General features: G+C 39.5%; 1 protein-coding gene across 3 annotated transcripts in view; it reads left to right on the forward strand.

The window, feature by feature from the left end:
- Positions 1–11,220: 11,220 nt before the first annotated feature.
- The window catches only part of LOC128652888 (cell surface glycoprotein CD200 receptor 1-A), a 173,574-nt gene continuing 158,571 nt past the window's right edge, over positions 11,221–26,223 (forward strand). The window contains exon 1 of one of the 3 annotated variants that reach the window (XM_053705878.1): positions 11,221–11,322. Coding sequence is in view for 2 of the 3 variants with exons in the window: in XM_053705877.1 (XP_053561852.1) it covers positions 11,875–11,968 (94 nt within the window). In the remaining variant the exon portion in view is untranslated. Of the gene's footprint in view, positions 11,323–11,664; positions 11,969–26,223 lie in introns of those variants that run through there. The other 2 variants (XM_053705877.1, XM_053705876.1) reach the window with 2 other exon arrangements.

Genomic DNA, 26,223 nt, shown 5'->3' on the forward strand with positions numbered 1-26,223 from the left:
ACACCACGGGAACCAGATAGGTGACAACAACGAGCACCCTGGGATGCCTGTTGTGCTTGGTCTTCCTCCTCCTCCTCAAAGCCACATTCCTCCTCTGACTCCTCTTCCTCACAATCCTCTTCCTGCGTTGCCGCTGGTCCAGCAAGCGATGCTGATAAGGCTGTTTCTGGTGGTGATGGACACCACAATTCTTCCTCTTCCTCTTCATGCTCATCTACAGCCTGATCCAGCACTCTTCGCAGGGCACGCTCCAGGAAGAAAACAAATGGTATGTTGTCGCTGATGGTGCCTTCGGTGCGACTGACTAGGTTTGTCACCTCCTACAGGCATTGCGCATGAGCGTCCAGTAACGTGGCAAAAAAATCCACAGCTCCCCAGAGGCTATCCTAGCACCCCGGTCATACAAATACTCGTTAACAGCTTTTTCTTGTTGGAGCAGGCGGTCGAACATTAGGAGTGTTGAATTCCACCGTACAAATCAAGCGCCTCACTGGCAGGTTGTTTCACCGCTTGGTATCTGACAAGTGCGCCATGGCCGTGTAGGAACGCCTGAAATGGCCACACACCTTCCTGGCCTGCTTCAGGACGTCCTGTAAGCCTGGGTACTTATGCACAAATAGTTGTACAATCAAATTACACACATGTGCCAAGCACGGCACATGTGTCAACTTGCCCAATTTCAATGCCTCCACCAAATTACTTCCGTTGTCAGAAACAACTTTGCCAATCTCCAGTTGGTGCGGAGTCAGCCACTGATACACCTGTGCGTTCAGGGTGGACAGGAGTGCTGGTGCGGTGTGACTCTGGGCTTTCAGGCAAGTCAACACCAAGATGGCGTGACGTTGCCGTATCCGGGATGTTGAATAGTACCTGGGGAGCTGGGGGGGTGCCGTTGATGTGGAGCAAGACGCAGCAGCAGAAGAGGACTCAGCCGAGGAAGAGGTTATGGAAGAGGATGGAGTAGGAGGAGTAGAGGAGGTAGCAGCAGCCCTGCCTGCAAGTCGTGGCGGTGTCACCAACTCCTCTGCAGAGCCACGCATTCCATGCTTGTCAGCCATCAGCAGGTTTACCCAATGCGCAGTGTAGGTGATATACCTGCCCTGACCATGCTTTGCAGACCAGCTATCAGTGGTCAGATGGACCCTTGCCCCAACGCTGTGTGCCAGACATGCCATTACTTCCTTTCGAGTACAGGTTGGGGATGGCCTTTTGTGAAAAGAAATTTCGGCCGGGTACCTTCCACTGCGGTGTCCCAATAGCAACAAATTTTTTGAACGCCTCAGACTCCACCAGCTTGTATGGTAAAAGCTGGCGGGCTAAGAGTTCAGACAAGCCAGCTGTCAGTCGCCGGGCAAGGGGGTGACTTTGGGAAATTGGCTTCTTACACTCAAACATGTCCTTGACAGACACTTGACTGTGGGCAGATGACCAGGAACTGCTACATAAGAGAGACTGAGTGGAGGATGGTTGAGAGGGGGCAAGGAGGACAGCAGTGGTTGACGTGGCTGAAGATGCTGGACCAGGAGGAGGATGGCGGCTTTGAGTTTGCGTGCTGCTTCTACTCATGTGTTCTTCCCATCGGCGTTTGTGATGTGAGACCATGTGCCTTCGCAAAGCAGTTGTACCTAGGTGGGTGTTGGACTTCCCACGACTCAGTTTCTTTTGGCACAGGTTGCAAATGGCATGGCTGTTGTCAGAGGCAGACACACAAATAAAATGCCACACTGCTGAGCTCTGCGATGACGACATTCTGGTGGTGGCAACAGCATGCGTTCATTGGCGTGCTGTCTGGCTGACCCCGGGTGCCGATGCATGCTGTCTGACTGTGCCACTAGCTCCTTGCGATGACCACCCCCTGCTTCCAACTCGTCTCCTCCTCCTCCTCTCTGTCTCCCCATCTGAACTTTCCCCCTCTTCTTCTTCTCTTCTAGCGGGCATCCACGTGACATCCACGGACACATCATCATCAACCGCTTCACTTGTATCTGACAAATCAACAAAGGAAGCAGCAGGTACAACATCATCATCATCATCATCACACCGTACGTCCATGTCTGTAATGCTGCCTGACTGAGACATATCACTGTTATCTACATCCTCTGTCAATGATGGTTGCGCATCACTCATTTCTTCCAACTGATGTGTCAATAACTCCTCTGACAGATCAAGTGAAGCGGCTGTGGTGCTAGTGTTGGTGGTGGCGGCAGGCGGGCGAGTGGCACTGGTCACTTGAGAGGTGCCCGCAGCTAAGCTGGAGGTGGATGGTGCGTCAAGGTTAGGACTAGGAGCGAAAGCTGTAGAAGATTGGGTGTCCTGTGTTAGCCATTCAACTAGGTCCTCCTGCGGGGTGGCCTGCCTCTGCCTGTCATTTTTTTTTAAAATGTACACTTACACTACTATTAAACAAATTATGAGTGGTGGCACTGGGCAAGTGGGCACAGTATACGCTGTGAGCCTGACACAAAAAAGCAGACTGATGTTTCACAGTCAAATTTTTATTTTTTTTAAATATTTACAATACTGTTATAACAAATATGATTGGTGGCACTAGTTGGCAAGTGGGCCTGGCACACACGCTGGGAGGCAGGCAACTTCAATTAGATTACACTAGCTGACTGATGTTTCACAGTCAAAAAAGTTTTTTTTAAAAATATTTGCACTACTGTTATAACAAATATGATTGGTGGCACTAGTTGGCAAGTGGGCCTGGCACACACAGTGGGAGGCAGGCAACTGCAATTAGATTACACTAGCAGACTGATGTTTCACAGTCAAAAAAGTTTTTTTTAAAATATTTACACTACTGTTATAACAAATATGATTGGTGGCACTAGTTGGCAAGTGGGCCTGGCAAACACACGCTGGGAGGCAGGCAACTGCAATTAGATTACACTAGCTGACTGATGTTTCACAGTCAAAAAAGTTTTTTTAAAAAATATTTACAATACTGTTATAAAAAATATGATTGGTGGCACTATTTGGCAAGTAGGCCTGGCACACACGCTGGCAGGCAGGCAACTTCAATTAGATAACACTAGCAGACTGATGTTTCACAGTCAAAAAAGTTTTTTTTTAAATATTTACACTACTGTTATAACAAATATGATTGGTGGCACTAGTTGGTAAGTGGGCCTGGCACACACGCTGGGAGGCAGGCCACTGCAATTAGATTACACTAGCTGACTGATGTTTCACAGTCAAAAAAGTTTTTATTTTAAATATTTACAATACTGTTATAACAAATATGATTGGTGGTACTAGTTGGCAAGTGGGCCTGGCACACACGCTGGCAGACAGGCAACTGCAATTCAATTGCACTAGCAGACTGATGATTCACAGTCAAAAAAGATTTTATTTTAAATATTTACAATACTGTTATGACAAATATGATTGGTGGCACTAGTTGGCAAGTGGGCCTGGCACACACGCTGGCAGGCAGGCAACTGCAATTCAATTGCACTAGCAGACTGATGATTCACAGTCAAAAAAGTTTTTATTTTAAATATTTACAATACTGTTATAACAAATATGATTGGTGGCACTAGTTGGCAAGTGGGCCTGGCACACACGCTGGCAGGCAGGCAACTTCAATTAGATTACACTAGCAGACTGATGTTTCACAGTCAAAAAAGTTTTTTTTTTTAAATATTTACACTACTGTTATAACAAATATGATTGGTGGCACTAGTTGGCAAGTGGGCCTGGCAAACACACGCTGGGAGGCAGGCAACTGCAATTAGATTACACTAGCTGACTGATGTTTCACAGTCAAAAAAGTTTTTTTTTAAAATATTTACACTACTGTTATAACAAATATGATTGGTGGCACTAGTTGGCAAGTGGGCCTGGCACACACGCTGGGAGGCAGGCAACTGCAATTAGATTACACTAGCTGACTGATGTTTCACAGTCAAAAAAGTTTTTTTTTAAATATTTACACTACTGTTATAACAAATATGATTGGTGGCACTAGTTGGCAAGTGGGCCTGGCAAGCACACGCTGGGAGGCAGGCAACTGCAATTAGATTACACTAGCTGACTGATGTTTCACAGTCAAAAAAGTTTTTTTTAAAATATTTACACTACTGTTATAACAAATATGATTGGTGGCACTAGTTGGCAAGTGGGCCTGGCAAGCACACGCTGGGAGGCAGGCAACTGCAATTAGATTACACTAGCTGACTGATGTTTCACAGTCAAAAAAGTTTTTTTTAAAAATATTTACAATACTGTTATAACAAATATGATTGGTGGCACTAGTTGGCAAGTGGGCCTGGCAAGCACATGCTGGCAGGCAGGCAGGCAGGCAACTGCAATTAGATTACACTAGCAGACTGATGTTTCACAGTCAAAAAGTATTTTTTTTAAAAAATTACACTACTGTTATAACAAATATGATTGGTGGCACTAGTTGGCAAGTGGGCCTGGCACACACGCAGGGAGGCAGGCCACTGCAATTAGATTACACTAGCTGACTGATGTTTGTTTCACAGTCAAAAAAGTTTTTTTTTAAAATATTTACAATACTGTTATAACAAATATGATTGGTGACACTAGTTGGCAAGTGGGCCTGGCACACACGCTGGCAGACAGGCAACTGCAATTCAATTGCACTAGCAGACTGATGATTCACAGTCAAAAAAGTTTTTATTTTAAATATTTACAATACTGTTATAACAAATAAGATTGGTGGCACTAGTTGGCAAGTGGGCCTGGCACACACGCTGGCAGGCAGGCAACTGCAATTCAATTGCACTAGCAGACTGATTATTCACAGTCAAAAAAGTTTTTATTTTAAAAATTTACACTACTGTTATAACAAATATGATTCATGGCACTAGTTGGAAAGTGGGCCTGGCACACACGCTGGCAGACAGGCAACTGCAATTAAATAACACTAGCAGACTGATGTAAAAGTTTTTTTTTTTAAAGTTACACTAATGTTACAACAGATAGGAGTGGTGGCACTGAGGATGGAAGTTGGCACAGTATATGCTGGCAGCCTGACACACAGGCTGGCACTAGTGGCAGGCTGGCCTGGCAACTAAAATTAAATAACACTAGAAGACTGATGAAAAAGTTTTTTTTTTTACAAAATTTAAACTAATGTTACACCAGATAGGAGTGGTGGCACTGAGGATGGAAGTAGGCACAGTATATGCTGGCAGCCTGAGACACAGGCTATTACTAGTGGCAGGCTGGCCTGGCAACTAAAATTAAATAACACTAGAAGACTGATGTAAAAGTTTTTAAAAAAAAAAATTACACTAATGTTACACCAGATATAAGTGGTGGAAAACAGAGCTATTAATCACAGTATATGATGTGGGCCTGACACACAGGTCTGATGGAAAATTAAATTAGATTACACTAGCAAAATGATGTAAAAGTTTTTTTTTTTTAAATTTACACTAATGTTAACCAGATATCAGTGGTGGCACAGAAGAATTAATCACAGTATATGATGTGGGCCTGACACACAGGCCTAATAGAAAATTAAATTAGATTACACTAGCAAAATGATTTAAAAGTTTTTTTTAAAAATGTACTCTAATGTTAAGCAGATATCAGTGGTGGCACTAATCACAGTATATGCTGTGAGCCTCACACACAGGCTGACAGGCAGGCAAATGCAAATAAAATTAAAAAAAAAAAAAAAACGACTGAAGTTCTAGCCCTAAAAAGGGCTTTTTGGGGTGCTGTCCTTACAGCAGAGATTAGATGAGTCCTTCAGGACTGTAGTGGACACTAAATACACTAGCCTAGCTATCTATTTCCCTATAAAATCATCAGCAGCAGCATTAAACCTCCTCTCACTAACAAAGCAAGATCGTAATGAATCTAAAATGGCTGCTGCCCAGGAACTGGGAGGGTCTGTGAGGTAGTGTCTGCTGCTGATTGGCTGAAATGTGTCTGCAGACTGTGAGATACAGGGTCAAAGTTTCCTCAATGATGACGAATAGGGGGCGGATCGAACATCGCATATGTTCACCTGCCGCGGCAAACGCGAACGAGCTAAGATCGCCGGGAACTGTTCTCCGGCGAACAGATCGCGACATCACTACATGTGATGTGTGTATCTGGTGTGTGTATATGTTATGTATCTGCATGCTTGTGGTGTTTTGTGTAAGTTGTGTGTGTGTATGTGTTTGGATGTATGTGGTGTGCATGTTGTGTGTGTGTGTTGCTGTGTGTGTGCATGTTTATTTTTTTTTATTTCTTATTAAGCCATTACCCATCCCTGCTCCTGCCCACCACATTATACTTTTGCGGGGGGGGGGGGGGGGGGCTGTCCCTCTTTCCAATTTGTACATTTTGGGAGGTATGGTATTGTATCACTATATCCTGCACTGTTCACGTGTCCTGTGTGCTGTATCCTGCACACATCTACTGCCGCACTCATTGTATCCTGCACTGCTCACATTTTCTATACACTGTATCCTGCACTGCTCACATGTTCTATACACTGTATCCTGTACTGCTCACATGTTCTATACACTGTATCCTACACACATCTACTGCCGCACTCACTGTATCCTGCACTGCTCACATGTTCTATACACTGTATCCTGTACTGCTCACAATTTCTATACACTGTATCTTGCACTGCTCACATGTTCTATACACTGTATCCTGCACTGCTCACATATTCTATACACTGTATCCTACACACATCTACTGCCGCACTCACCGTATCCTGCACTGCTCACATGTTCTATACACTGTATCCTGCACACATCTACTGCCGCACTCACTGTATCCTGCACTGCTCACATGTTCTATACACTTTATCCTGCACTGCTCGCATGTTCTATACACTGTATCCTACACTGCTCACATGTTCTATACACTGTATCCTGCACTGCTCACATGTTCTATACACTGTATTCTACACTGCTCACATGTTCTATACACTGTATCCTGCACTGCTCACATGTTCTATACACTGTACCCTGCACTGCTCACATGTTCTATACACTGTATCCTACACTGCTCACATGTTCTATACACTCTATCCTGCACTGCTCACATGTTCTATACACTGTATCCCGCACTGCTCACATGTTCTATACACTGTATCCTACACTGCTGACATGTTCTATACACTGTATCCTCCACTGCTCACATGTTCTATACACTGTATCCTGCACTGCTCACATGTTCTATACACTGTATCCTACACTGCTCACATGTTCTATACACTCTATCCTGCACTGCTCACATGTTCTATACACTGTATCCTACACTGCTCACATGTTCTATACACTGTATTCTACACTGCTCGCATGTTCTATACACTGTATCCTGCACTGCTCACATGTTCTATACACTGTATCCTGCACTGCTCACATGTTCTATACACTGTATCCTGCACTGCTCACATGTTCTATACACTGTATCCTGCACTGCTCGCATGTTCTATACACTGTATCCTACACTGCTCACATGTTCTATACACTGTATCCTGCACTGCTCACATGTTCTATATACTGTATCCTGCACTGCTCACATGTTCTATACACTGTATTCTACACTGCTCACATGTTCTATACACTTTATCCTGCATTGCTCACATGTTCTATACACTGTATCCTGCACTGCTCACATGTTCTATACACTGTATCCTACACTGCTCACATGTTCTATACACTGTATACTACACTGCTCACATGTTCTATACACTGTATCCTACACTGCTCACATGCTCTATACACTCTATCCTACACTGCTCACATGTTCTATACACTGTATCCTACACTGCTCAAATGTTCTATACACTATATCCTGCACTGCTCACATGTTCTATACACTGTATCCTGCACTGCTCACATTTTCTATACACTGTATCCTGCACTGCTCACATGTTCTATATACTGTATCCTGTACTGCTCACATTTTCTATACACGGTATCTTGCACTGCTCACATGTTCTATACACTGTATCCTGCACTGCTCACATGTTCTATACACTGTATCCTGTACTGCTCACATTTTCTATACACTGTATCCTACACTGCTCACATGTTCTATACAATGTATCCTGCACTGCTCACATGTTCTATATACTGTATCCTACACTGCTCACATGTTCTATACACTGTATCCTACACTGCTCACATGTTCTATACACTGTATCCTGCACTGCTCACATGTTCTATACACTGTATCCTGTACTGCTCACATTTTCTACACACTGTATCCTGCACTGCTCACATGTTCTATACACTGTATCCTACACTGCTCACATGTTCTATCCACTGTATCCTGCACTGCTCACATGTTCTATACACTGTATCCTACACTGTTCACATGTTCTATACACTGTATCCTACACTGCTCACATGTTCTATACACTGTATCCTGGTGTGCTCACATGTTCTATACACTGTATCCTACACTGCTCACATGTTCTATACACTGTATCCTGCACTGCTCACATGTTCTATACACTGTATCCTGCACTGCTCACATGTTCTATACACTGTATCCTGCACTGCTCACATGTTCTATACACTGTATCCTGCACTGCTCACATGTTCTATACACTGTATCCTACACTGCTCACATGTTCTATACACTGTATCCCGCACTGCTCACATGTTCTATACACTTTATCCTGCACTGCTCACATGTTCTATACACTGTATCCCGCACTGCTCACATGTTCTATACACTGTATCCTACACTGTTCACGTGTTCTATACACTGTATCCTGCACTGCTCACATGTTCTATACACTGTATCCTGCACTGCTCACATGTTCTATACACTATATCCTGCACTGCTCAAATGATCTATACACTGTATCCTACACTGCTCACATGTTCTATACACTTTATCATGCAGTGCTCACATGTTCTATGCACTGTATCCTGCACTGCCCACATGCTCTATACACTGTATCCCGCACTGCTCACATGTTCTATACACTGTATCCTACACTGTTCACATGTTCTATACACTGTATGCTGCACTGCTCACATGTTCTATACACTGTATCCCGCACTGCTCACATGTTCTATACACTGTATCCTGCACTGCTCACATGTTCTATACACTGTATCCTACACTGCTCACATGTTCTATACACTGTATCCCGCACTGCTCACATGTTCTATACACTATATCCTGCACTGCTCAAATGTTCTATACACTGTATCCTACACTGCTCACATGTTCTATACACTGTATCCTACACTGCTCACATGTTCTATACACTTTATCATGCACTGCTCACATGTTCTATGCACTGTATCCTGCACTGCTCACATGTTCTATACACTGTATCCTGTACTGCTCACATGTTCTATACACTGTATCCTACACTGCTCACATGTTCTATACACTGTATCCTACACTGCTCACATGTTCTATACACTGTATCCTGTACTGATCACATGTTCTATACACTGTATCCTGCACTGCTCACATGTTCTATACACTGTATCCTACACTGCTCACGGTTCTATACACTGTATCCTACACCGCTCACTGTTCTATACACTGTATCCTGCACTGCTCACATGTTCTATACACTGTATCCTGCACTGCTCACATGTTCTATACACTGTATCCTACACCGCTCACTGTTCTATACACTGTATCCTACACTGCTCACATGTTCTATAGACTGTATCCTACACTGCTCACATGTTCTATACACTGTATCCTGCACTGCTTATGAGTTCTGTATCCTGCACTGCTCCTTCTATCCTTCTACTGCCCCACTGTATCCTACTCTGCTCACATGTTGTGTATGCTGTATCATGCACTGCTCACATATCCTGCACAAATCTATTGCTATGCTGTATCCTGCACTGCTCACGTGTCCTGCACGCTGTATCCTGCACTACTTTGTGCATCACTGATAACACATCCAGACCTGCACATTGCTTCCCATGCTGATCATGTGCCTTGAGCTATACATGCCAGATGCTGCACTGATCACATACTCGGCACATACAGCATCCTGCAGTGATTACATTATATTAAACCAATCACAAATTCACCCTTGCACATGCAGAATCTTATACTTATTGCATGCACTGCATACGCCACTGATTGCACATCCTGTGCTGGTCTCGTACTCTCCTCTGGGCGCAGCATCCTACTCTGATCACGTGCCCTCGTCTGCACACACACACAGATTCCTGTGCTGATCATGTGACCTCTTCTGCGCACACACTGCATCTTGCGCTGGTCATGTGCCCTCTTCCATCTACACACAAAGCATACTGCCCTGATTGCATGCTTTACACTACCTCCTGCGCTAATCAGTCACCTCTGTCTGCGCACACAGTATCCTCACATGCTTTCCGCTGCACACAGTTTTCCATAGTGATCACATTACTGTACACATCACTCCCTGTCAAAATATAATACCCAATGGTGGATCCTGTAAGGCTTAGATCGCCTTACTCTCTTTGCAATTTCCAATGTACTGTAATTTTACAATTGCTTTTAATAAAATTCTATAAAAAAATAAAAGACCAGAACCAGCACGGGAGATGTTTTTTCACACCTGTATTTTCAAGGTGAACCTCAGAGATCAGTGCCCAAGTGACACTTCAGATCAGATGCCTTTCCACCACTTTATACCAGCTCTTTACCCAAATGATAAGTCAGGTAAAATACATAACCACTGCAGGACCCTTCAAATCAGGTATAACCCCATATGAGACCTCAGATCAGATAAATGCCCCTGCACTGTGTTTTTTTTTTTATCCCACCTATATACCCATGTGAGATTTCAGATAATATGCATAGTCCTGCACATCTTATGGCAGGTATATGCCCAAATGAGACCTTTAAGCATATGCACTGCCCTTTACACTAGCTGTAAGACCTCAGATCAGATGCCTGCCACTGCACCCCCATTATGTCCTATATTTGCCCAAATGAGATCTCAGTTAAAGGGATATGAAACCATATTTTTTTCTTGCACGATTCAGATAGAGCCTTCGATTTTAAGCAGCTTTCTAATTTACTCCTATTATCAATTTTCTTCATTCTCTATGTATCTTTATTTGAAAAGCAGGAATGTAAAGATTATGGGCCATCCCATTTTTGGCTCAGCACCCTAGGGAGCGCTTGCTGATTGGGGGCTACATTTAAATTATAGTAGGAGTAAATTAGAAAGTTGCTTAAAATTACATGCTTTATCTGAATCATGAAAAAATTGAGTTTCATATCCCTTTAAGTTGTTTGGCTTTTGCAGCCCTTTGACTTTACGGTCCTTCTGCTTTTACTTCACAGGACAGCTGTGCGGTTTGAGCTGCTCTTCTGTCACTGAATAAGGGGAATTACTGGCACTATATGAAGGTAAGCTGTGGGTGGAAGGTTGCAGGTATCTTACTGTCTTTCATTTCATGATTACTGTAATATTTTCTACATCTGTGTATAATATTTAAAAAAAAATATTTATTTAATTTAAAATAAGCTATGTGATTTTTTTACACATTACAGTAGCACTGGAACACATCGCACATAAAAACCAACAATGTTCTAAATATTTAGTTGATTTACAAGAAATTGTAAATTCTTCAGACTTCAAAGGGAACAAGAAAGTGAGATTTCCATGAGTTAAAATGTGGGTCACATGACGTGCTAAAAACATGACACGGCACAGTAACACACAGACAACAGTGCATGTAGCATATCCTACACTATATTTCCTTTTGTGTCTTACTGAGATATGCACACAGGAAATCCAAAATTGCTACAAGTTTAAAAATAGGAACCTCTCCTGCAAATTTAGTCTAATCGCTCTGAAACAGCACAAGGACTATCTGCTCTGATGCAAAGGAACTTTATCCACAAGCTAAACATGACCACAGCTTTCTCTGTTTGTGACACTGTGAAGTAGCGTTGGATATGAAGACTAAGGTGCTTTATACAAACCTTCTCCAAATAATATTTATTGGTCTGAGCCTCGTTACCATTATTTACGTGCGTGTGGTTACAGCCGGTAAGACATGTTTCATTACACTCATTTTGCTAGTTTCAAAACTCCTTTTTATAAAAACTTTATTAAAATAAAGTTTACGGCTTATTAATAAAAAGGTATATTTTATTCAATGTTCTCTAATATTACATAGGGTGTTTGGTAAAGATCTATTTATGTTATTTATTTCTCAGAATCTATTAGAATGAATTTACTTATATAATGCTATAATATACTGTAGTGTCTAGCACAGAGAGAAATAGAGAGGGTTAATCATTTGGTGTAATAGATTTGGTTTAATGTGTGGTAAGCAAACAGAAAAAAACAGTCAATTAAAAAAAAAAAACATAGAGACATTCATACATATATTGTGTGTGGTTTGTAAAGTAGACTCAAAGCTGACAATATTACAGAATATGGCGAATTAAATATATTTGAAAAAATACTAACACAGCAAAAAGCTACCTATTGTATATATTTATGTAAAATATGTATGTATCTATATATATATATATATATATATATATATATATATATATATATATATATATTTATATATATATATATTTATATACTGTATATACACACACATTTGTTTTCATTATTTGTTTGCAAAACAAATAATGAATTTAAGACAATTTTCTCTATTTTGTTATTTTAAAAAAAAAAATCCAAACGAATATGAAAATTCAATAACTTTTAATTTAGTTTCCTCTGTCTCTTAAATGCATAATGAATGAATAAATGAATTGATTTTTGTATTTTTTTTCATTAGTTTCAGAAAAACTAAGGACTGGGTCATAAGGAGTTAATGATTCGGTATTATAGATGGTGAGGGGTGTGTATAGCAAAAGCAGAGAGGGTTTCTGAGAAAAAAACAACAACATTTAAATAAACACAGAGACTTAAACATATAACATAAATTGATATAAAGATATGTAACATATCTGTGTATAATAAGTATTAAGGGAAATATACACCTATGGAACATATGGTCATGCACCATGTGTCTATAGAGATACACATGACAGATATATTAACAGTTTTTAACTTGTGTGCTGGGGAACAAAATGAGGAGACAGTGAACAAGACTTTCTGGGGTGGCACATTAAGTAAAAGTTTAGTATTTTTTGAGAAATTCAGAATCTACATTTAAATCATGTTTATTTTTGTTAAATTAATGATCACTTTCATTTACATCATTTCTGTTCCTTAAACTTAAAGAAAACAGAGACACAAAAGGATATGTACAGTACATATATGTTGTGGTATTTGTAACCTAGACACAAAATTCACAATATTGCAAATGCACGGAACCAAAGGCTAAAAGGACAGGAAACCCCACATTTTTCTTTCATGATTTGGATAGAACATACCATTATAAACTTTCTAATTTATTTCTATTCTCAAATTGTCTTCATTCTATTGTTATCCTTTGCTGAAGGAACAGAGTTGCACTACTGGCAGCTAACTGAATACATCTCGTTAGCCAATAACAAGAGACAAGTGTGTTCAGACACTAATCAGCAGCTAGCTCCCACTAGTATGGGATATGTGAGTATTCTTTTTCAATAAGGGATACCAAGAGAACAAAGCACATTTGAAAATAGAAGTGAATTTAAAAGTGTCTTAAAATGACCTGCTCTTTCTGAATCATTAATGTTTCATTGTTTCAGACTAATCATTCATTACAGAAAAAAAATATTTTGTCTTGTCTAAGATTAGTTCTTGGGTTTGTTCATTTTAGCTAAAATTTGCTAACATTGACCCAGATTACCAGTGGCGGACTGATTTATCAGTCACATACATATTTACACATATAAACATATACATAAATATATTTGCACAAATATAGACATTTATAGTGATAAATACATACACATTGCTACATACGATATAACTTTTTAATCCTTTTAAAACTTATCAATATTACAATTATATTGCATTATTAAAAATTATATATATTGTAGTGTAATACTTTATTATAATATGTTTTAGATGTGTTTTGTGAAAAAAAAATGTTTTAACCCTTAGGGACCAATTTATCAAGGGCCGAATGGCCCCTGATGCCCCTGTTTCTGCGCGAGCCTTCAGGCTCACCGGAAACAGCAGTTATAAAGCAGCGGTCTTAAAACCGCTGCTCCTTAATTGGTCCGCTGCCTCTGAGGCTGCGGTCTGCAATCCGCCCGATCCTATACGATTGGGTTGATTGACACCACCTGTTAGCGGACAATTGGCCCGAGAATCTGCAGGGAGCTGCATTGCACAAGCAGTTCAATGTTAAATGCAGACAGCGTATGTTGTCGGCATTTAGCAATGTCTGTCAGACATGATACACTACAGCGTATCATGTCAGACAGACAATGATAAATCAGCCCCTTACACTTAACTTCAGATCTTAAGTAGGGCTAAATATTCTAGCACCATTGTGGCTTGCACTTGAGCACAAACTATAAATTTCAACTTGTAATACGAGCGCTATTTAGCACAGTTGCGATAGACATTAAAAGTATAGGGTGCGCTAGAAAGATGTCAGCTACGCTAACCCTTCTCTGGTAAATGTGATTTACCATGGACTTGTAATAATATGTTGCGTACTAATGTTAATTTGTTAACCTTATTTCCTTCAGAGAATACATTTAAGGTAGTATATTGCAGCAAAGTTAAAATAATAACTAGTGCTACTGCTACAAGCTACCAGCAGCAAAAAAAATATGATTTCATTTTTTCAAAATTTATTTTGTAATGGACTCCCGATTGTCAAGAACAAAAGTGAAGCTTACATACAGGAATTAGTTAACTGGCAAGGGGATTTCTGGATCACTACTAACTAGTGTAAAACTGTAAATATGAAGCCTTTTTGGCCTATAGAAAATCCTTTCTTGCCTTTACTGTAAAGTTCTTAGAAACATGAATGGATCAACTAAATTTTTGTGTTGCATGAATTTTTCTGCTGGTGCAATGCCGCCCCCTGCAGATCTGCGGCCAATCGAATGCTAGCAGGGGGTGTCAATCAACCTGATCATATTCAATCAGGTTGATTTCTGTCCGCCGCCTCAGAGCGGGTTGATTTCTGTCCGCCGCCTCAGAGCAGGCGGACAGGTTATGGAGCAGCAGTCTTTAGACCGCTGCTTCATAACTTCTGTTTCCAGCAAGCCTGAAACACGGGGCATCAAGCTCCTTACGGAGCTTGATAAATATGCCCCATGGAATAGATCTAGGCTCAATTTGATATAGTTGAGCCACCATATTTAGTACTATAAAAAAAAATATTAATTTTTTCTCAAACTTTTGGAAATGATTTACACAAAACTACTGCAGTCATAAAACAAATGGTTGTAAAAGCATCTCTAGGGTTCCTTTTGTTCACAAACAGCAGACATACATGGCTTTGCCATTGTTTTTTGGCAATTAGGAGGCTTCTGAAATTCCTGGCAATGAAGGGGTATATCAGGTAGCTTGTAAAGTTACTATTTGCTCTAGTGTAGGGATTAATCTTCCACCTGACACCTCCAACCCCCTGATACCTACCTGATCCATCCCAAAAGCTCTTTTCCCATATCAACGATATGGCTTCATAAGGCAAGGGAGCACGATCAGGGATATATGAAGGCAAATGCTTCTGCTCCCAGCTGCAGTGTCCACTGTCAACGCTGGGGACTGAAGCATGTGCTAAAGTGTTGGAAATAGGTACTGCGTCAACACAGTACACTGGGCAAAATACTAAGTGACACAGTGACTACGTTCATATGGTGAAAGGGGTTAAAATATTTGAAATAACAAAAGCGAAGGGAAACAAAAATGGCGCACTTAAAAACCGCTTAAAAATATAAATTATTACTTAAATATCATAATTTAATTATATTTTATGAAGAATACAAAGGGACATGACATAAAAATTAAATTAGATTAAACTTTACTTCTATTATCAAATTGGCTTCCTTCTTGTGGTATGTTTTTTTTTTTTAAAAGCATACCTAGGCAGGCTCAGAAGCACTGTACTACTGGGAACTAGCTGCTGATTGGTGACTACACATACTGTATATGCTTCTTGTCATTGGCTCACCAGATACAGTCAGGACATTGCTACTCTGTGCTATTTTTTAACTTTAATCTCTTTGCTGGGGTTAAACTCATAGTTATATTCAAGCAACTATAGTGGTTCTATAGTTTGAAAGTTGTCAAAACAAGTGCATTGTGTTTTAGTAAGTCTAGAAAATGTTTATTTAGTTTTTAGTTGGTCACAAATATTGTAAATAAGAAGCTGTAGGTATTTGGTACAGGGATATTCTGGAGGCTTCTTATTTTTTTAATTACCTGATCTTCATATGATTTATTTAATTAATATCCTAATGCACATAACAACACAAAATACTGTTTTTATTATATAATCCTCATTTAACCAAAAAACAAATATACAAGGGAAACTTCAATGACATTAAATGTTATACAGCATTTACTCTATGTGATACTGAGCTTCCATAAACAAATTGAATTATAATATATTCAGTATATATATATATATATATATATATATATATATATATATATATATATATATATATATATATACAGTATATATATATATATATATATATATATATATATATATATATATATATATATATATATATATATATATATATATATATATATATATATATATACACACACACACACACACATATGGGAAGCAGTGTGTATATGGGCTCCCTTTCTATTCTATATATAACTAGGAAACATCTATATAGTAGGTGTAGTTCTGAAATTACAAAATTCTTTGAACCTGTAGGAGATCTCTTAGTTTCTTTTAATAATTTAGTAATATGGATTTCCCCTCAATTATGAAAATCTATGCAGCTTTGCCTTTGTTAAATAAAAGACCCAGTTTCAAGAGCATCATTTTATTCATGATATGAACAGACATCTAGATTAACATTTTTTGCATTGTAAAGAAACAGAGAAATATTAGCATCCTCATACTGTATTTGCTATTTGACAAGGATACCTCTGTTGCCAGTATTCGTGTCTTAAAAACATAAGACTCATTTGGGGTCTATTCTAATGCTTCAGATTGCCCCACTTGGGGATTTGAATGATTTTGAAAATACAAGAAATTTCAATACGTTAGAACAGTTTTAAGTGATTTGGTAATGGCCCAGCACCACATTAAGGGGCCTATTTAACAAAGGTCTGTGGGACCTGATCCGACAGTGCTGATCAGGTCCGACAGACCTCGCTGAATGCGGAGAGCAATACTCTCTCCGTATTCAGGATTGCACCAGCAGCTCTTGTGAGCTGCTGGTGCAACACCGCCCACTGCAGATTCGCAGCCAATCGGCCGCCAGCAGGGGGGTGTCAATCAACTCAATCGTACTCGATTTTCGGTGATGTCTGTCCGCCTGCTCAGAGCAGGCGGACAGGGTTATGGAGCAGCGGTCTTTAGACCGCTGCTTCATAACTGCTGTTTCTGGTGAGCCTCCAGGCTCGCCAGAAACACGGGCCCTCAGGCTCCATCCGGAGCTTGATAAATGGGCCTCTAAACATCACCAGCACTTTGCATTGACAGAGTTTGACAGTAGTATTCCAATCTACTTTTCTAAGTCAACATGCTTGGCTTTTTTTTCCAGGGCTGATATTCTGAGCATACATGTTCATTTGTTAACACATTGTTATCTGATATGTTTACCTCATTTATTTTATGTATCAAGAGTGTTGTGCCTTTTTAAAGGGACATGCAACCTATTTTTTTTCTTTCATGATTTAGAAAGAGCATTCCATTTTAAACAACATTGTAATTTACTTCTATTATCTAATTTGCTTCATTCTCTTGATATTATTTGCTGACAAGCATATCTAGATAGGCTCAGAAGCTGCTGATTGGTGGCTGCACACAGATGCCTTGTGTGATTGGCTGACCCATGTGCAATGCTATTTCTTCAACAAAGGATATCCAAAGAATGAAGCAAATTAGATAATAGAAGTAAATTGTAATGTTGTTTAAAATTGTATTCTCCACCTGAATCATGAAAGAAAATGTTGGGGTTTAGTGTCCCTTTAAGCTTTGTTCGGTGATTCCAAATTTATGTGATAGAACAAATTGCTGAGGGTCAAAATAGTGTGTACAGCAGGATTAAAGGAATATAAACCCACATTTTATCTTTCATGATTCAGATAGAACATACAATTTTAAACAACTTTCATATTTGCTTCTAATATCAAATTTTCTTCATTATCTTAGTATTCTTTGTTGAAGGAGCAGCAATGCACTACTGGGAACTAGCTGAACACATCAGTTGAGCCAATGGCAAGAGTATATATGTGCATCCATTAATCAGCATCTAGCTCCCAGGGAATTGTCTACCTAGGTATGTTCTTCAACAAATTATACCAAGAAAACAATCAAAGTAGATAAGTAAATTGTAAAGTTGTATAAAATGCATACTCTGTCTGAATCATAAACGTTTATTTTTTACTTTAAGGTCCCTTTAAGCTGGGGGGGGGGGGCAGGAAGTAAAACTGGAGTAGTAGGTATACAATCAGTACCTTTCACCACTGGTGTTATTGCTATATGTTTCTCTTCAGGGTTGGCTCAAGATATTGTGCTGCCTGGGTCCAAGAATGCAATGACGCTCCCCCCTGATTAGCATAGCAACATACTAGCCTGGCCGCTGACCTTACTAAGCCTGCCTACCTGCATGCAACCAATGCTTATGCAAAATTGCGCAATAAGTGGGAAGGAAGTTAAGGAAGAGACCTTACCTTGAATGTCGCTCCTGACTGGTTCTGTGTCTTTCTGCATGATGAGGTTATGCCACTGGAATCCTACAACTTCCCCCAAGAAGACAGAGGACAGGAGAGTTCTGGGTCTGACAGTAACTGATTCAGTCACTGAAGTGCTGCCCCTTGTCAAGTGTTTCCTGGGTCCATTAGACCCACTTGGTGCCATGGTTGAGCCAGCCCTGTCTCTTGTGCTTAATTGAGAATCAAGAAAGTAGGGTGCTCTCCCCTTGTCAGCCACAGGGATCCGTTCGCTGCAGCTATCATCTTCCTGTTGCAGGAGTGGATCCACCTGTAAAAAATTCAGGTCCATTAGCGTCCCATATTTTGGTTTCATTTCTCTTTGAATAGCAACCAAAATATAGTCATGTCTTGACCCATATGGATCCTAATTGATGCACAATGCAGGGACTTTTAGTTTATTGCTGTCTGTCTCCATTCTCTTCTTATCCTTTTCTATGCCACTCATATAAAGGTTATGTTAGAGGTAGACTCTAGCAGCAAGGGTGTGGCTTTGTTTGCTGACTAACTAAATGGAACACTTGAGATGACATGAATTAGAAGCAATCATTACAGAATATGTGACTGTAGTATTAAAGGTACATGAAACCCCAAAATTCCTTTCATAATTCAGATAAAGAATATGAATTAAACCCCTTAAGAACCAGGAATTTTAGAGAAAAACTTGCTCAAAGTACCAGAGAATATTTTAGCATTTTTATATCAATCCATTTAAACAGAAATAGAACCTTGTTTTGTTTTTATTTACCTATCAAAACTATATAAAAAAAATTAGTAGACAACCCAAGGTATTGATCTTGGCCCATTTTGGTATATTTCATACTACCATTTTGCAGCCAAATGCGATCATATAAAAAAATTGTTAGCTTTGGGTTTCTCACTGAAATTATGTACATACCACTTGTGCAGTCATAAAACATATGGTTGTAAAAACTTCTCTGGGATCCACTTTGTTCAGAAGAAGAAGACATGCATGGCTTGGCCATTGTTTTTTCGGTAATTAGAAAGCTGCTAATTGCAGCTGCACACAACCCTTCTGAAATTACCGGCAGTGAAGGGGTTAATTAGTTAGCTGGTAAGGGTAATATTATTATAATGTAGTTATTACCCTTCCACCTGACACCTTCCTGACCCATACCTGATGCCTTCCAAACAGCTCTCTTTCGCAGGGTGCGCTATCAATATCTCTTGACCACACTAGGATTTAGAGGCAGAACTAGAAAGTACTGGGTCCCAGCACAAAGTCTATTAACCAAACGACTTACCCTCTCCCACAAAGATATATAGCACACGAGGACGCCGGTCTCCAAGCTCTCCCAGGTAGAAACATGCCCCCTATGATGATGTCATCATCCCGGGCAACCTGGATCCGGTCCCAGCGAAAAAAATAAAATACATAGAAAATAATACAAATATGCATAGAAACAGAGTATGAATTACAACATTTGGCTAATACACAATGATCCTAATCAAATATTAGGATGTTATCACATTTTTCACTCAGTAACGAAAAAAGAAAAGCTCATATGTTTATATGTAGCCATGGTAACCACGCGCTACACTGCCTGATAGCTGACAGGACTGAAAGCAATGCATGCAAATTGATGCAAAAGTATTTAAGTAAAATAAAATACTCATGTGTATATAATCACACACAGTATGGATTTTTTTACATAATTAGAAGATATATCCTATCCATATAATGCAAAAATGCCTAACTTGGCGTGTATATATGTTTAAAGGAAAAATCTATATTTACAGGTATTGACAGAAAGACTTGGGGTCTAGCATTTATAGGACTCTCAGGTGAATGGATAATAGAACTCTCATAAAATCAAAGTTTAAAGACATTTATAGAAAGGCAGTCCTCTGGGGACCAGTGTATCCAAATTATAGGTCAATATATTATTGGAACCCACCTGTTCAAGGATAAGAGGATAACATTTTTCAGAAGATATATTGACGACCTGTTCCTGATCTGGACAGGTACTAAGCAGGAACTTGAGGTTTGGTTTATGCAACTAAATACCACAAATGTTGCACTGAAATTCAAAATGCAGAGTGACTTGACTCAAATTGACCTTCTGGATGTACGGCTATTCAAAAAAGAGGGGAAAATACAGTCAACCTTGTATCGCAAGGACACTGATCGTAATTCTTTATTACATTATACTAGTTGTCACCCTCCCACACTTAAGAGAGCACTCCCTAAATCACAATTACAGACGGTTCTACAGAACAACACTGAGATCATGATCAGGGACATACAATTGGGTGAGATGAAGTGCCATTTTCAACAGCGGATCTATCCACTTAGACTCCGGAGAGAACAACATGAAGCTCTCATACGATCTTCAGAAACAGAAAGAGATAAGGACACTGAAAGGATGACTTTTGTTACCACCTACACAGGAGACAAGAGGGAGATAGGATCTTCTCTCCATAAACATTGGGAAATCATCATAACAGACCCAGCATTACCATTGGGCAACAAGCCTCCACCCCAAATAGGGTATAGACGAGCCAGATCCCTACAGTATATTCTCATCAAAACGTATCCCCAACAGTGCTATACAAAGTCTACCTGGTTGAAAAAAAACAAAAAACAAGCTGCTTCAGATGCCTGGGTTGCACTGCATGTGGGGGTCTCATCACAGGTTCTTCTTTCTCACACCCACATAGAAGACAACGTTATAAGCACAAGTTTCACTTGCACCACTACGCATATTGTGTATCTCCTTCACTGCACATGCAGCCTTTTTTATGTGGGTAAGACCTGTGATGACCTGCGTACATGCATGGTGAACCATCGGTCTGCTATCCGCACAGCTATAAAAAATGGGTCATTAGACCAACCAGTTGCCCGGCACTTCCAACAACTCAACCACAGTGTGACTGACCTAAAGTATACACTCATAGACCACGTCCCCTCCTCTGAGTAGGGGCGGAGACCGCAAAAGGTTGTTGTTACAAAAGGAAGCAAGACGAACCTATAATTTGGGTACACTGGTCCACAGAGGACTAAACACACACTTGGACTAGCATGCCTTTCTATAAATGTCTTTCAACTTTGATTTTATGAGAGTTCTATTATCCATTCACCTGAGAGTCCTATAAATGATAGACCCCAAGTATTTCTGTCAATACCTGTAAATATAGATTTTTCCTTTGAACATATGTATTCACCAAGTTAGGTGTTTTTCCATTATATGGATAGGATATACATTCTAATTATGTAAAAAAATCCACACTGTGTGTGATTATATACAAATGAGTATTTTATTTTAATTAAATACTTTTGGATCCATTTGCATACATTGTTTTCAGTCCTGTCAGCTATCAGGCAGTGTAGCGTGTGGTTACCATGGCTACATATAAACATATGAGCTGCAATATTTTCGTTACTGAGTGAAAAAAATGTGATAAAATCCTAATATTTGATTATAGAATCATTGTGTATTACCCGAATGCTGTAATTCATATTCTGTTTCTATGCATATTTGTATTATTTTCTATGTATTTTATTTTTTAGCTGGGACCGGATCCAGGTTGCCTGGGATGATGACGTTATTGTAGGGGGCGTGTTTCTACCCAGGATAGCTTGGAGACCGGCGTCCTTAAATGCTATATATCTTTGTGGGAGAGGGTAAGTTGTTTGCTTCACTTTGTATGTCTGAGGAAGGGTTTAAGAACACGAAAACGTTTACATTAAAAGTGGCATTTTGAAAATTAATCACCGTTGGAGTGCATTTCTTTGTCTGCTTTTAATACATTTGCAGCACCCTGGGTTATTACAGTGTTGAGTTCTGGGGTGCTATCCCTTTGGAATTTATATATATAAATACACACACATATACACACAAACATGTGCACGCATACATACACATATACACACAAAAACATATATACTAAAATAGCTGGCATATATACAGCACTCTGGGTACTATAATTCAATATAAATACTTATAATATAATTGTTTTCCGATTTGAACACAATTATATTATAAGTGTTTATTTTAAATTATAGGATACATATTGCTATATATATGTATCCTTTTTTAGGGGGATTATACCACCTATTTTAGTAAATAGTTTGAATAGTTACATAGCACCAAGATCCAAAATGGGTAAATTAATAATACTCCACAAATTATGATTTATTAGGTTTGTGCAATAATTTATGTAGTGCCATTGGTATCTTTCTAGAATAACACACACATATATATATATATATATATATATATATATATATATATATATATATATACATACACACATATATACACATATGTACACACACAACACCACAACACAAACAGATGCACATATATACACACGCACAAACACATACATATACACACATAAACATATATTCATAGTAAAATAGCTGCTTAAGAACATCCCATAGAAAGTGTGATTATTTAGTAAGCCATATCTACTATTACAAATCCTTTGAGGCATCTGCATGGACTACATATTACAAAACAGCAGCTATAGCTGCTAAATACTATAGAGCAACTTAAAGAGAGAGAGAAGAGAGGGTTAAAAAACATTGCATGAATTGCCTCAGTCACTCCCGTTTGCAAAGATAATAGAACACAGGAAAGCTGTAGTAGCTGGAGTGTGACCTAAACCTTGACCAGCACAAGCTGCACTTTCCATCGATAACCTGGAGTGAAATATACAGAACAGCTTCCAACAGTTATTCAGGACATCAGGAGCAGAGGTGACACTGACTGCTCCTAAAGACGACGTTGCTGCCCTTCTCCATCCACTTACTCCTTCCCCGCTCTCTAAAGGAGCCTGTGCTGTGCTGATTAATAGCAGTTAGAAGGGCATAACAAATTAATATAAATTAAAAACAAATAAATACAACTAATAAAAGTAGTAATCACACAGCTTTGAGGGAGCAGTGACTGCGGGCCCCTAAAAGTATAGGCCTGGTAGCAGTAGTGAACCTACTAACTTAAAGTTACACCCCTGCTAGGATTAACATGAAATCTGGTTTTACAAGTCCATGGTAAAAATGAATAACCAGAGAATGTTTAGCTGTGCCGATATCTCTTTAGTGTGCCCATACTTTCAATGGGTAGCATGTCCATGCTAAACATTGCTCATATTAAAAATTGAAAGTTATGTGCAACACATCAACAGCATTAAAAAAAATTAACACAACTTGAGACACAAAGTAAAGTTTTAGGGCTAGAATAAAAGTATAACAAAACATGTTAAACATAATAAAGTATTATGTATATATATATATATACAGTGGGGCAAAAAAGTATTTAGTCAGCCACCAATTGTGCAAGTTCTCCCACTTAAGAAGATGAGAAAGGCCTGTAATTTTCATCATAGGTATACCTCAACTATGAGAGACAAAATGTGGAAACAAATCCAGACTATCACATTGTCTGATTTGGAAAGAATTTATTTGCATATTATGGTGGAAAATAAGTATTTGGTCACCTACAAACAAGCAAGATTTCTGGCTCTCACAGACCTGTATCTTCTTCTTTAAGCGGCTCCTCTGTCCTCCACTCATTACCTGTATTAATGGCATCTGTTTGAACTTGTTATCAGTATAAAAGACACCTGTCCACAACCTCAAACAGTCACACTCCAAACTCCACTATGGTGAAGACCAAAGAGCTGTCGAAGGACACCAGAAACAAAATTGTAGACCTGCACCAGGCTGGGAAGACTGAATCTGCAATAGGCAAGCAGCTTGGTGTGAAGAAATCAACTGTGGGAGCAATAATTAGAAAATGGAAGACATTCAAGACCACTGATAATCTCCCTCGATCTGGGGCTCCACGCAAGATCTCACCCCGTGGGGTCAAAATGATCACAAGAACGGTGAGCAAACATTCCAAAACCACATGCGGGGACCTAGTGAATGACCTGCAGAGAGCTGGGACCAATGTAACAAAGGCTACCATCAGTAACACACAACGCCACCAGGGACTCGGATCCGGCAAGGCCAGACGTGTCCCCCTGATTAAGCCAGTACATGTCCGGGCCCGTCTGAAGTATGCTAAAGAGCAATTGGATGATCCAGAAGTGGATTGGGAGAATGTCATATGGTCAGATGAAACCAAAGTAGAACTGTTTGGTAGAAACACAACTCGTCGTGTTTGGAGGAGAGAGAATGCTGAGTTGCAACCAAAGAACACCATACCTACTGTGAAGCATGGGGGTGGCAACATCATGCTTTGGGGCTGTTTCTCTGCAAAGGGAACAGGACGACTGATCCGTGTACATGAAAAAATGAATGGGGCCATGTATCGTGAGATTTTGAGTGCAAACCTCCTTCCATCAGCAAGGGCATTGAAGATGAAACGTGGCTGGGTCTTTCAGCATGACAATGATCCCAAACAAACCACCCGGGCAACAAAGGAGTGGCTTTGTAAGAAGCATTTCAAGGTCCTGGAGTGGCCTAGCCAGTCTCCAGATCTCAACCCCATAGAAAACCTTTGGAGGGAGTTGAAAGTCCGTGTTGCCCAGCGACAGCCCTAAAACATCACTGCTCTAGAGGAGATCTGCATGCAGGAATGGGCCAACAGTGTGTGACAACCTTGTGAAGACTTACAGAAAATGTTTGACCTCTGTCATTGCCAACAAAGGATATGTAACAAAGTATTGAGATGAACTTTTGATATTGACCAAATACTTATTTTCCACCATAATTTGCAAATAAATTCTTTCCAAATCAGACAATGTGATTGTCTGGATTTGTTTCCACATTTTGTCTCTCATAGTTAAGGTATACCTATGATGAAAATTACAGGCCTCTCTCATCTTCTTAAGTGGGAGAACTTGCACAATTGGTGGTTGACTAAATACTTTTTTGCCCCACTGTATATATATATATATATATATATATATATATATATATATATATATACAGTATATGGTTATCTCTGATTATTTCATTTTAGCTCTTAAAGTACTTTTCCACCAACTCTGCTCCAGATACTGCTTACTAGGTAAGCATAGGAAAATGTATCCTTGGAAACTCCTAATCTTTTCTAATCCCCCTGAGATCGCCCTCAGTTGGAGGTAACACTCTAGGTAGGGGTCCATGAGAGGCCCTTATATACTACTTGGGGATAGCATTCCACTAGTTGTCTGATTATCTTTGAGGGGACATATAACTATATATATGGTTTTCATAATTAAAAAATGAGGTTTGACATTTTTTACTTAATGTCTTCATACAAACTATTATATTTTGAGACATACTTATATTCTAGCATACTATATCATCCTGCAATAATTCTTACAGAATGTCATATGTTTCAATAGTTATGTTATTTCATACCATCTGTACATTTTGCTGCATGATAAGCTTGAAAAATGAAATATATTGAATTTTTATATTTCCTCAACACCTCAATATTAAAAACAAAAAACAATCACCCCCCTTGAAAATAATCACATTTTGTTGCTTTGCCGCCTGAAATAAAGACAGACACAGT

This window comes from Bombina bombina, chromosome 3 (assembly GCF_027579735.1).
Source record: "Bombina bombina isolate aBomBom1 chromosome 3, aBomBom1.pri, whole genome shotgun sequence".
In the NCBI taxonomy this organism is placed as follows: Eukaryota; Metazoa; Chordata; class Amphibia; order Anura; family Bombinatoridae; genus Bombina; species Bombina bombina.